Source organism: Macaca mulatta, chromosome 3, assembly GCF_049350105.2.
Source record: "Macaca mulatta isolate MMU2019108-1 chromosome 3, T2T-MMU8v2.0, whole genome shotgun sequence".
Taxonomy (NCBI): Eukaryota; Metazoa; Chordata; class Mammalia; order Primates; family Cercopithecidae; genus Macaca; species Macaca mulatta.
The window spans coordinates 43,403,571-43,416,331 of NC_133408.1; the positions used below are offsets into that span (position 1 = coordinate 43,403,571).

Genomic DNA, 12,761 nt, shown 5'->3' on the forward strand with positions numbered 1-12,761 from the left:
TATACCAGGTTTTCCTATGTGTCCCAGCCCTGGAGTTGAAGCCGAGAGTCCAACTCTTCTATCACCATTCGGGAAATAGGTACCAGGCCTTACAGCTAATTAGAAGAGAGCTGAGACTGGAATGTGATTGTTAAATTCGTGTTCCTGCATGGTCGCCGTTGCACCCAGTACTCGCCAAGGTTGCGGTGCTGCACGCACGCCCAGCGCGTGTGTTAGGACGCATGCCGCTGAGCTTCACCAAGAGCACTTCTGCCTCTTGGTGTGGTACTGGGGGTAACAGCATTTCACCACTGAAACTGAATGGCACAGAGATTGAGTTTTTTTGTTTGTTTGGTTTTGTTTTTAATGGTGTTTTTAAAACAACACCATTTGGGGGAGTTTGAGAAATATCCAAAATCTGGTCATAAGGTCCATTCCATCCGTTCAGCCAGTGTGGAAGGAGCTCCTCCTCCATGACAGGTGACATTAGACCTGGGGGTGCAGCCGTGAATGGGCCAAACACGGCACCTGTCCTCAGACCATCGGTCCAGCTGGGAACTTTGTCACTCAGCCATTGCCTAGATTCTCAGTGGTAAGCGTGGTGACTGCTAGAGGCGACAGGTACAGGATGCAACTGGGCCAGTGCGTGCAGCCCCAAATACTACCAAGTACTACCTGAGAACAGGGTGCCTGGAGAGTGAGAGGCTGGACAGTGGCGGAGGAAGGGCCTTGTGCCACTGGATTTGCACATCTGGCTGCTGGATTCGAGAAGTGAGGGTAGCAGCCTCAGGACACCAGCCACGATCGTCATTCAGTCCCACCCTCCTTTTGGGGGCAGGGCTGGTATTACAGACAGGGTCTCACTCTTTTGCCTGGGCTGGCGTGCAGGAGCACGATCACAGCTCATTGCAGCCTCAGCCTCCTGGGATCAGGCATTCTTCCTACCTCAGCTACCACAGGCATGCACCACCACACCCAACTAATTTTTGTATTTTTTTGTAGAGATGGGACCTCACTGTGTTGCCCAGGCTGGTGTCGAATTCCTGGCCTCAAGCAGTCCTCCTACCTTGGCCTCCCAAAGTGCGGGGATTACAGGTGTGAAGCACCGCATCTGGCCCCAACCCTCTTTGTCGCCCACCGCCTAGCAAGCAGGGCTGCCATAACCTGGTATCCATGTCGATCTCCTGAGGGAAAGAGAGGACTGGTCGGAGAACCAGGGTCTGATCTTTAGGGAAATTATTTTTACTGCAAATAATTGACATTCCGTGTTATGCACTGTCTCTGAGTTGGGTTGGCCTCGTGTCTGAGTGGTGCTGCGTGCCAGGTGCTAGAGGTGCATCTGCTGACAAAGACTCCTGTGTCCACGCACTGGCGTGATCCCTCCTGATTGTGCCTTTCGTTGATAGATCCTGGAAGACGGTGGCCCCTAGTCTGAGATGCTCCTGAGCAGAGAAGCTGCGGACAGAGCCTGTCCTCCCTGGCCCTGCAACCACGCCACCGTCTCCCTATTTGTGGCAGACGCTTGCATGTGTTCCTTTTGAATGAAGGTCACTTGCTGTTGTCAGAAAGAAGGTTTTATGGCAGCTTTCTGGTAAAAGCAACTGAGAAGACACTGAATGGACGCTGTGAAGAGCCTAGGATGATGCACTTGTGTTTATGGCCTGTTCCATTTGAAGTGGTGTCACGCTGCACGATGGCGTGTGGGGCAGCGAGGGGCTGCGGGTGCGACGGTGGTCCTGTGAGAGGAGCAGGCCATGTTTTTGCTGCAGTTTTCCCATGTTTCATTTAGACACACGAGTACTTGTCACTGTGCTGCCGCTGGCCACAGTATCCAGTTAGTCACATGCTGTGCAAATCTGGAGCCAGGAGCCACAGGCCACAGCATACAGCCTAGGGGCGTAGTAGGCCTACCATCTAGATTTGTGTTTGCACGGCAGAATTGCTTACAGGGTGTTTCTTAGTGTGTGTTTGTTTGTTTTTTTCCCCCCCGAGACGGAGTCTCACTCTGTCGCCCAAGCTGGAGTGCAGTGGCGCGATCTCGGCTAACTGCAAGCTCCACCTCCCGGGTTCACACCATTCTCCTGCCTCAGCCTCCCGAGTAGCTGGGACTACAGGCACCCGCCAACATGCCCGGCTAATTTTTTTTATTTTTAGTAGAGATGGCGTTTCGCCATATTAGCCAAGATGGTCTCCCTCTCCTGACCTCTGATCCGCCCGCATCAGCCCCCCAAAGTGCTGGGATTACAGGCGTGAGCCATCACACCCGGCCCCTTCAGGGCATTTCTTAGAATGTATGTCAGCGTTTTGTGACACATGAGTGTAAGAGCAACATCTTTTTAATAAGTAAATATGTGTCAGGCCACTTGGGACGTGTGGTTCTTTGGCCAGCCGCGGTATGCGAGCACGTAAGCCAGCGCTCAGCACATGAGTCTGTGGAACCCAGGGGAAGCAACTGCAGTTTCCTAGTAGTTTGTGTCTTAATGAAGGGAGCCCCTAGACCTTACTCTTTCACTTTACCTGGTAGTTTGGTTCCTGAACTCGTGTGTTTTTAGGTTACACCATTCAAATCCAGCAACAGAACTGATTGAAAGGAACCTTTGTCTTTCGTGTGAATGCTCATGAGGGGCCATCCTTACAGTGGAAACGCTCCTGAGGCTGCAGCCAGTCAAGACCCTCAGACCCCCAGGGCTGTCCCCACTGCATGACCACATGTTCTGCAGGCACCCCCAGCGCTGTGCCCTGCGTGTCACCCAGGCAGGTGTTTGTTTTTGAGCGCAGACTCTACCTATGGCCATAGCCATGTGGAGATGTTCACGCATATACTTACCTTTGTGATTTCAGCTGACACGGAAGATGTGTGCATCGTAGAGAGATTGTTCTCCAGCAGCCTAGTGGCCATCGTGAGCCTTAAAGCACCAAGGAAGCTAAAGGTTTGCCACTTTAAGAAGGGAACTGAGATCTGCAACTACAGCTACTCCAACACGATTCTGGCTGTGAAGCTCAACAGGCAGGTGAGCGCAGCCCCACCTGGGTGTGGGCTTGTCTGTTGCTCCCTCCAGCACTCTGGGACAAGCCCACCCAACCGGCATGCCCCTCCATCATTCCCTTGCTGCCTGGCCCCACGTTGCCGGCCACAGATCCTTGCCTACAGCGACCAGCTCTGTTTCCTCACCCACCAGCTTTGCTCAGCCTGTTCCATTCACAACAGATGCCCAGGCCTCTGCCACACTGTTCCCATACAGGCATCCCCGGCCCCACCCAGAGGGTGGATGTCAGAGTTTCTTTCACTTATTACCTGGTTTTGCTTTTATAAATGTTACTTAAAAACAAAAAATATTGGCCGGGCGCGGTGGCTCAAGCCTGTAATCCCAGCACTTTGGGAGGCCGAGACGGGCGGATCACGAGGTCAGGAGATCAAGACCATCCTGGCTAACACGGTGAAACCCCGTCTCTACTAAAAAAATACAAAAAACTAGCCGGGCGAGGTGGCAGGCGCCTGTGGTCCCAGCTACTTGGGAGGCTGAGGCAGGAGAATGGCGTGAACCCGGGAGGCGGAGCTTGCAGTGAGCTGAGATCTGGCCACTGCACTCCAGCCTGGGCGAAACAGCGAGACTCTGTCTCAAAAAAAAAAAAAAAAAAAAAAAATTTGGCCAGGCACAGTGGCTCATACCTGTAATCCCAGCACTTTGGGAGACCGAGGTGGGCAGATTGCCTGAGGTCAGGAGTTTGAGACCAGCCTGGCCAACATGATGAAACCCCATCTCTACTAAAAATACAAAAATTAGCCAGGTGTGGTGGCAGGCACCTGTAATCCCAGCTACTCAGGAGTCTAAGGCAGGAGAATTGCTTGAACCCAGGAGTTGGAAGTTGCAATAAGCCGAGGTCATGTCATTGCACTCCAGCTTGGGCAGCAAGAGCGAGACTTTGTCTCAAAAAGAAAAAAAAAGTTTTAGACTTTTTTTTCCTTTTGTAAATTGTTAATTTAACTTTGAATTCAAAATGAAGGATTTATTACTTTATCTCCCCCTAAACTAATAAGACTGGCACGGAGGAAGGACATGGTGGGTGGCACGTGTGCGTGTTTCACGAGGCCGTCTCCCAGCTTGTGCTCACGCCCAGGGTAACAGCGCCACCCGGGGGACCCCTCACAATCTGATTCTGCCCACATTCCCCGCGGGGAAAGCTGATGAGGCTGCTGGCTGTAGAGTGGACACGTTGACAGCCAGTAGCTGCACTCTGAGATACGGTGACTAGGTGAAGTCACAGTAAAGACGCTCTTACCTTATACACTTGAAACTGGGAACTGGTCTGTTAACTGACAGAGTTGGTTAGAATGGGAAATTATAAGGCATAATATCTTCAGCATTTAAAAATTGTAAAGCATACAAATTGTGTTCACATCCAACTAATGTAGAGCTGGGTGCATGCCCGTCATCTTTCTTGCATAAATCGTCGCAGCGATGCATTGTCCGCATGTCCACATTCATTTTCTTCCAAATGGAGCAGGAACTTGCAAAATAATCTGAGTGCACAATAAAGTGTTAGACCTTTTAAAACCCCCTTATTTTCATTTTACCTGTGCCGCACTCAGCATCAGTTTTAAAAAGCAAATCTTTCCAAGTCTATTGACAGCACACTTGTCTTAGCTGTAGGTTAGCATTTGCCTAACACTGAACTAAAATGATCTCGTTAGAATTCCCAGTGGAGCTGGGGTGAGTATGAGAGAGAAGTGTACCCGGGCCGGCTCCTTCTTGATTATTGGTAGAAAACAGCTGTATCCTCGGCGCTTCCAACATTGGTCTGCATGGTGTTCTAGAAGGAACTAAGATTGTGAGGCCAAGGCAGGAGTGGATCACCTGAGGTCAGGAGTTCGAGACCAGCCTGGCCAACATGGCGAAACCCCATCTCTACTAAAAATACAAAAATTAGCCAGGCATGGTGGCAGGCACCTGTAATCCCAGCTACTTGGGAGGCTGAGGCAGGAGAATCACTTGAACCCGGGAGGCAGAGGTTGCAGTGAGCCAAGATCACGCCATTGCACTCCAGCCTGGGTGACACAGTGAGACGTTGACTCCAAAAAAATAAAATACAATAGCAATAGAAGAAACAAGAGTGTCTAGTCCAGGAGTCAGTCAAGTGGAGGTTGGGGCAGATGTTGCACTGGCTTTGCTTCACATTTGGTTTCGTTTCCTCTCTCGCCTAGAGGCTGATAGTGTGCCTGGAGGAGTCCCTGTACATCCACAACATTCGGGACATGAAGGTGCTGCATACAATCAGGGAGACGCCTCCAAACCCTGCAGGTGAGCTAACTTGTGAGGAAAGAATCCTTTTTCTGATTTTGCCCTTGAAAGATAGCTATAGGTGAGAGAGATTTTTTCTTTTTATAGGTTCCGCAGATGAGACAGATTTTAAAAGTATTGATCCCAAACCAAGCTGCCTGCCTACTGATGCTGGTCATGTGACCACATAAACTCATTGGTTTGATCAACTTTCAAGTTTGAGGTTACTGATCAGTTCAAACCAAAGGCGTTTAATCTCTTTACAATACTGGTATCACCTAAGGTGGGGATTTGGGGTTGCTTTGCAGAACTTTCTTAACACAGCAAACAAGATTGTATCCAAGCTATTATTTGTTCCTAATGCTCTGTTAAATAAATGCTGAATTATGTCTGACATCCAAGAAGGAGCTCTCAGGTGAAGTTTGCATCTCGTCCTCCGTGTGTCATTTGCAGGCCTGTGTGCACTGTCAATCAACAACGACAACTGCTACTTGGCGTACCCAGGGAGCGCAACCATCGGAGAGGTGCAGGTCTTCGATACCATTAATTTGGTGAGATGCCTTTCCTACTCGAATAGCTCTCTAAAGTGTGGCTTTTTCCTGAAGAGGAGCACTGCGGTGTCCCTGACATCCTGATTTTCTTGGCTCAGCAATACAACCACTGCATTTTTTTTCTTTTTTTTTTTTTTTTTTTTTTGAGACAGGGTCTCGCTCTATCGCTCAGGCTGGAGTGTGGTGATGCAGTCCGAGTTCGCTGCAGCCTCAACCTCCCGGGCTCAAGTGATCCTCCTGCCTCAGCCTCCCAAGGAGTTACAGTCATGCAACACCACACCCAGCTAATTTTTTATTTTTGTAGAGATGGAGTCTTGCTGGGTTGCCCAGGCTGGCCTCAAACCATCCTCCCACCTTGGCCCCCTAAAGTGCTGGGATTACAGGTGGGTGCCCCACGCCCAGCCCCGCTACTCTCTGTCAGTAGCAGAGCAGGTCTGGCTCATTCTGCTTCTGGATCTGCTGCAGCGTTCAGACCAGTGCTGAGCTCCTCACCACGGGAATGTTTGAAGGAACATAGAAAACCTTCGGGATAAACTGCTTTGCTTTTTCTAAAGTTGGAGCAACATTTCCTTGAATGCCCAGCCCCAGAAAATCAAGTGGGTTTGGCATTTGTATGGACTGCAATGGTGTTTTAGGAACAGCTAATTGGCGTTTTCAGACTGCAGACCGAGTGCCAGCCCTGGGGCGTGGCCTGTCACTGCGTGGCGGCCACACTTTATTGGTGTCCCTTTTTCAGAGAGCTGCAAACATGATTCCGGCTCATGACAGTCCTTTAGCGGCATTGGCCTTTGATGCAAGCGGAACTAAACTTGCCACGGCTTCAGAGAAGGTGAGTCTGCTTTTCCCTGGGGGAGTACTGGTGCCCCGGCGTCCACAGACTTTTTCATTTCTGTTCACACAGCCAACTTAGAGGCAAGGTCCTATGCTTACCAGCTTCGGGAGAAGCAAAGACAGCCACCTGCTTGTCAGGCCGTGGGCGTGTGCTGCCCGAGAGTGAGCGGCGCTTGCGGTGTGCCACTGGGACGGGAGAACTGGTCCATGTTTGTAGTAAAAAATTACAGAAATGTCCAGAGACAGAAGTGCCGTGTGTAACCACACTGCTCACCCAGTGTGTTTCTAAATGATAAAACTAACACATAACAGTAAAGAACCCAGACAGTGATGAAACGTGAAAAAGCAAGGACAGAATTCTATCCAGCCAATCTGAACACATTTCAATGTATTTCCTTTCATTTTCTCTTTAGTCAACAAAATTGGGATCCTACTATGGGTGTAATTTATCCTTTTTCACTCTGCATGACATTTCTCTAAGTTCAAAAACACTTGTAATGGCCGTGCAGTATTCAGTTGTGATTTATGTCCACATCACCCTTTTGGGACTTTACGTTTCTAATATGTTGCTGCCATAGGTAGTAGTGTATTTAAGTCTTGTCTCAATCTTTCATGTGTATTTCTAACTACGAATTTAAGAGATTCCAGTAAGAAGAATGTCTGGCTTTAAAGGAGATGGATGGCCTCTAAATGTCCCTGTGTACCTGTGACCGTGTGGCGAGGCTCCCTCAGCCTCCAGGAGACTGAAGGTTCCTCGTTCTCTTCCTCACTTGAACTGTGCCTCTCTTTTCTTGAAAGTTCCGTCTTCTCTTCTTCTGTCTTGAGGTCGCGTCTGCTCTCCCACCTCCGTTGTCCCCTCTGGATGCCAGTCTGCTCTCCATTGCCCACCGATGACCTTTACTTTGATTTGGATATGATTTTGCTTCTCATTGAAATCCTAAAATAGCCTCCCCTTTCAAGTCATCTCTCCCCTCAAACTATGGACTAGATAAGATACAATAAAAAGTCGGCTCACTTCCTTAGCTTTCCCGCCTGGATCTTTGTTCTTCAGTCTCACACCTGAGTTCTGTAATAATCATGTCACCGCTTATGGGTCACTTCTGGGTCGTGAATTATCCTGGATCTTTTATCTTCATTACCTCCTTTGTTCCCCCTCAGCAAGGTAAGTATTTCTCTTTCATAGCAAGGGCTCAGAGAGGTTAAGCAGTGTGCCCGGGGCTGCCCAGTCGGGCAGCAACAGAGGGGTCAGACTCCAAGCCTGACTTTGATTCTGATTAGGCTGGACTGTCCCAATATCACCTTGTCCTTTTCTTTTCCCTTTGAAATGGCCCTGAAATTCTGTTACCCTTTGACTAATCAAAGTCTCACTGTTAAGTTTTTTAGTAGCTCTTACAAAGGCCCAAAAGTACTTGATGGAATTTTATGGCCCATAAAAATAGAATAATTTTTTTCTGGACTATAAAGAGGAAACTTGATTTCTTTTACATGGAATCCTCTTACCTGTTGAGTGAGAGCGGCAAGGCCTTCCTAGCCCTGCTCTGTGCCAGGTGCTGAGGCCCCACTGAAGCCTGTGACTTAATCCTACTTTCAAGAATCTTGCAGTCATGTGGCAACAAAACAACTCTTAATTAATGAGTATTGCATGGTAGATGTGCACCAAAAAATTATGTCTCCATCGGCCGGGCGCGGTGGCTCACGCCTGTAATCCCAGCACTTTGGGAGGCCGAGGCGGGCGGATCACAAGGTCAGGAGATCGAGACCACGGTGAAACCCCGTCTCTACTAAAAATACAAAAAATTAGCCGGGCGCGGTTGTGGGCGCCTGTAGTCCCAGCTACTCGGGAGGCTGAGGCAGGAGAATGGCGTGAACCCGGGAGGCGGAGCTTGCAGTGAGCCGAGATCGCGCCACTGCACTCCAGCCTGGGCGACAGAGCAAGACTCCGTCTCAAAAAAAAAAAAAAAAAAAAAAAAATTATGTCTCCATCTAAAAGTGTAGGCTGCAGAGGACAAAACCTTTGCCATGGTTATTTTTATATATGGATGCAGAAAATATTTCATTCTCTAATTCTCAATGTTGTAAACTCAGTTTGTGTCCCTCCATCCAGAGAGAACCAACTATCCTCAAGTACCAATTTTTTTTTTTTTGAGACAGGTCTTGCTTGCTCTGTCGCCCAGGCTGGAGTACTGTGGCACAATCTCTGCTCTCTGCAACCTCCACTTCCCAGGCTCAAGTGATCCTTCTACCTCAGCCTCCCAAGTAGCCAAGACTACAGGCACCCACCACCACACCCGGCTGATTTTTGTATTTTTTGTAGAGATGGGGTTTCTCCATGTTGGCCAGGGTGGTTTCTAACTCCTGAGCTCAAGCAATCTACTCACCTCAGCCTCCCAAAGTGCTAGAATTACAGGAGGGAGCCTCTGTGCCTGGCCTGTATCCTGATTTCTAATGGCTGTATACTCTCCCATTGTATAAGTTTACCATAATTTATCTAAACAATTCTTTGGTGTTCTACACTGTAGGTCATCTGCTGCTTTTTTTTTTTTTTTTTTTTTTTTTTTTTTGGAAACAGAGTCTTGCTCTGTCACGCAGGCTAGAGTACAGTGTGGTGTGATCTCAGCTCACCACAACCTCCGCCTCCTGGGTTCAAGCCATTCTCCTGCCTCAGCCTCCTAAATAGCTGGGATTACAAGCGCACACCACTACACCCAGCTAATTTTTGTATTTTGAGTAGATGAGGTTTAACCATGTTAGTCAGGCTGGTCTTGAACTCCTGACCTCGTCACCACCCACCTTGGCCTCCCAAAGTGCTGGGATTACAGGAGTGAGCCACCGCGCCCGGCCTCCCAAAGTGCTGGGATTACAGGAGTGAGCCACCACGCCCGGCCGCTTTGTACTATTTATAAACACAGAGATAGTGCAGTGGCGTGATCATGGCTCACTGCAGCCTCCACTCCTGGGACAACAGGAGTGAACCATCAGGCTTGGCTTTTTTTGTTTGTTTTTTGTAGAGATGGGGTCTCGCTATGTTGCCCAGGCTGGTCTTCAACTCCTGGGCTCTAGTGTTTGTTTCTCCTGTCTTGGCCTCCCCAACTGCTGGGATTACAGGCATGAGGTACTGTATTTGGCCTAGGTATTCTTTTCTTTACTTTTTTTTTTTTTTCTTTTGAGACGGAGTCTCTCTGTAGCCCAAGTTGGAGTACATTGGCACGATCTCAGCTCACTGCAACCTCCACCTCTGGTGCTCAAGCGATTCTCATGCCTCAGCATCCCAAGTAGCTGGGACTACAGGTGCGTGCCACCACACCCAGCTAATTTTTTTTTTTTTTTTTTTTTTTTTGTTGAGATGGAGTTTTGCTCTGTCGCCTAGGCTCAAGTGCAGTGGTGTGATCTCGGCTCACTGCAACCTCTGCCTCCCGGGTTCTAGCGATTCTCCTGCCTCAGTCTCCTGAGTAGCTCGGATTACAGGCATGCACCCTGACGCCCAACTAATTTTGTATTTTTAGTAGAGCTCCTGCCTCCTCGTGTCCCTTGGTCTTCCTCACACCACACTTTTCTGTGTTTTTCCTGTGTTGCTGCTTCTGCTCAGTTCCCCTCCTGTGCCTGTTTCTGCCCTGGAGCCGCTCCTCACCCAGCCCCCTTCCTCACCCCTTTGGCCTGTGTGTGTGCCGATCCTGGGGCTAGACGTGTAGCCTGGCTTCCTTGAGGTGCCCATATTCATCCTGCCTACTGGGCACCTGTTGGGATTACAGGCATGAGCCACTGCACCCGGCCCACACCCGGCTAATTTTTTTGTATTTTAGTAGAGACAGGGTTTCACCATGTTGCCCAGGGTGGTCTCGAACTCCTGACCTCAGGAGATCTGCCCACCTCGGCCTTCCGTCAGTCTAAATATTCTGAACAGTTTTCATATTTAACAGTTTGAAGGCCGGGCGCGGTGGCTCAAGCCTGTAATCCCAGCACTTTGGGAGGCCGAGACGGGCGGATCATGAGGTCAGGAGATCGAGACCATCCTGGCTAACACGGTGAAACCCCATCTCTACTAAAAAAAACACAAAAAACTAGCCGGGCGAGGTGGCGGGCGCCTGTAGTCCCAGCTACTTGGGAGGCTGAGGCAGGAGAATGGCGTGAACCCGGGAGGCAGAGCTTGCAGTGAGCTGAGATCCGGCCACTGCACTCCAGCCTGGGCGACAGAGCGAGACTCTGTCTCAAAAAAAAAAAAAAAAAACAGTTTGAACCTCCTGAAATTTGTATAGTAGGGGTGTGAATGTTGAATAATTCTTCCTGCCCTGCAAAGTTGGAATGCTACCCATTTTAAGGCCTTGCTTTCCATCAGTCTGTTTCTTTTTGTGCTGATTTAATACCATTATATCACTTGATTAGTATTCTTTTAATATTCAAGCATTGAAAGTCCTGCTCACTATTTTCTTGGTGCTTCTCTATTCCCCCGGATGTTCATATCTGTTTCATTATCCGCACATCTGATACTAACTTACTGGGGGAAGTTGGCATCTTCAGGACACTTCCCATTAAAGCAGGCACATGTTTGTATTCCTAGTTCTTTGTCTTAGTAAGATTTTCTTCATGTGCATCTTCCCATTTCGTGAGTTGGGATTGACTGCTTATAAGGTAGTTGAGATTTCCAGCTAATCGACTCTTGGTCAGTAACTGAATTTAAAGTGGCAGAAAAGACCTTGGTGGGGTCTGAAGCCTCGTCAGACCACAAGGTCTTGCCTGTGTGCCACACACAAGTCCAGGCTTTTATTTATTTTTTATTTATTTATTTTTTTTTTTTCCAAGACGGAGTCTTGCTCTGTCGCCCAGAGCTGGAGTGCAATGGCGCGATCTCGGCTCACTACAACCTCCGCCTCCCAGGTGCAAGCAATTCTCCTGCCTCAGCCTCCTGAGTAGCTGGGACTACAGGCATGCGCCACCACTTCCGGCTAATTTTGTATTTTTAGTAGAGACAAGGTTTCTCCGTGTTGGTCAGGCTGGTCTCAAACTCCTGACCTCTGGTGATCTGCCCGCCTCAGCCTCCCAAAGTGCTGGAATTACAGGCGTGAGCCACTGCGCCTGGTCCAGGCTTTTATTTTTAATAGTTTAAACTTCAAACGACTCAGAACAATAGAATGATATGCCACTTTTGCCCTCAAGACTGTTAGTGTCGAGGGTAAGTAGTCAATTAAAATAGGTTTAAAGAAAAGATTGAAGCCGGGCGCGGTGGCTCAAGCCTGTAATCCCAGCACTTTGGGAGGCTGAGACGGGCGGATCACAAGGTCAGGAGATCGAGACCATCCTGGCTAACACGGTGAAACCCCGTCTCTACTAAAAAATACAAAAAGCTAGCCGGGCGAGGTGGCGGGCGCCTGTAGTCCCAGCTACTCGGGAGGCTGAGGCAGGAGAATGGCGTGAACCCGGGAGGCGGAGCTTGCAGTGAGCTGAGATCCGGCCACTGCACTCCAGCCCGGGTGACAGAGCGAGACTCCGTCTCAAAAAAAAAAAAAAAAGAAAAGATTGAACATTAAGTCAGCAATAGAACAGGGAGGTGTTTTTCTATGCTCGGGGCAAAAAGTGTGGAGGTGACACTCAAGGGGGGCCCTGGGGGACCCCAAACTGCCTGGTGGCCCAGGGCAGAGGTGTCCTGGAGATAGCCCTGTGGCGCATTTGCAGTCTGCTGTGGAAGATCGGAAATTCCTGTTCTAACTCAGCTCCAATTCTTCTTTTCTCTTTTCCTTCCACAGGGGACCGTGATTAGGGTATTTTCCATTCCAGAAGGACAAAAACTCTTTGAGTTTCGGAGAGGAGTGAAGAGGTAAAGTCTATGAATGTCCGGAATGGATTCTGGAGAACTTGTATTTGGATTTCAGTTATATGTTATCTACAAACAAGTAGAAACCCCAGGAGAATTCCACACGAGCATTTCTATCCCAGCTGGGTCACCGGGTGAGATCTAGGGAGTCGGTCTTGTCACGGGAGTTCACGAGCACTTTCAGAAAAGCAAACTGGGTGTGTGTTTGCGATTCCATTAGCTAGCGTGAGAGTTGCGAAGAACTCACATAACCAGCTGGGCCCTCCTGTGCCCTGTGCTCCCAGCTGGCACTAAGGGACGGGGCAGCGACCTCAT

General features: G+C 49.2%; 1 protein-coding gene across 10 annotated transcripts in view; it reads left to right on the forward strand.

Annotated features, from left to right (window-relative positions):
- The window catches only part of WIPI2 (WD repeat domain, phosphoinositide interacting 2), a 45,775-nt gene that overhangs the window by 23,494 nt on the left and 9,520 nt on the right, over nucleotides 1–12,761 (forward strand). For 4 of the 10 annotated variants that reach the window (XM_077996105.1, XM_077996106.1, XM_028845083.2 and 1 more), the window contains 6 exons: nucleotides 982–1,074; nucleotides 2,821–2,990; nucleotides 5,183–5,279; nucleotides 5,712–5,809; nucleotides 6,546–6,638; nucleotides 12,379–12,449. In XM_077996105.1, coding sequence (XP_077852231.1) covers nucleotides 982–1,074; nucleotides 2,821–2,990; nucleotides 5,183–5,279; nucleotides 5,712–5,809; nucleotides 6,546–6,638; nucleotides 12,379–12,449 — 622 coding nt within the window. Of the gene's footprint in view, nucleotides 1–981; nucleotides 1,075–2,531; nucleotides 2,734–2,820; nucleotides 2,991–5,182; nucleotides 5,280–5,711; nucleotides 5,810–6,545; nucleotides 6,639–12,378; nucleotides 12,450–12,761 lie in introns of all 10 variants that reach the window. The other 6 variants (XM_028845085.2, XM_028845086.2, XM_028845087.2 and 3 more) reach the window with 2 other exon arrangements.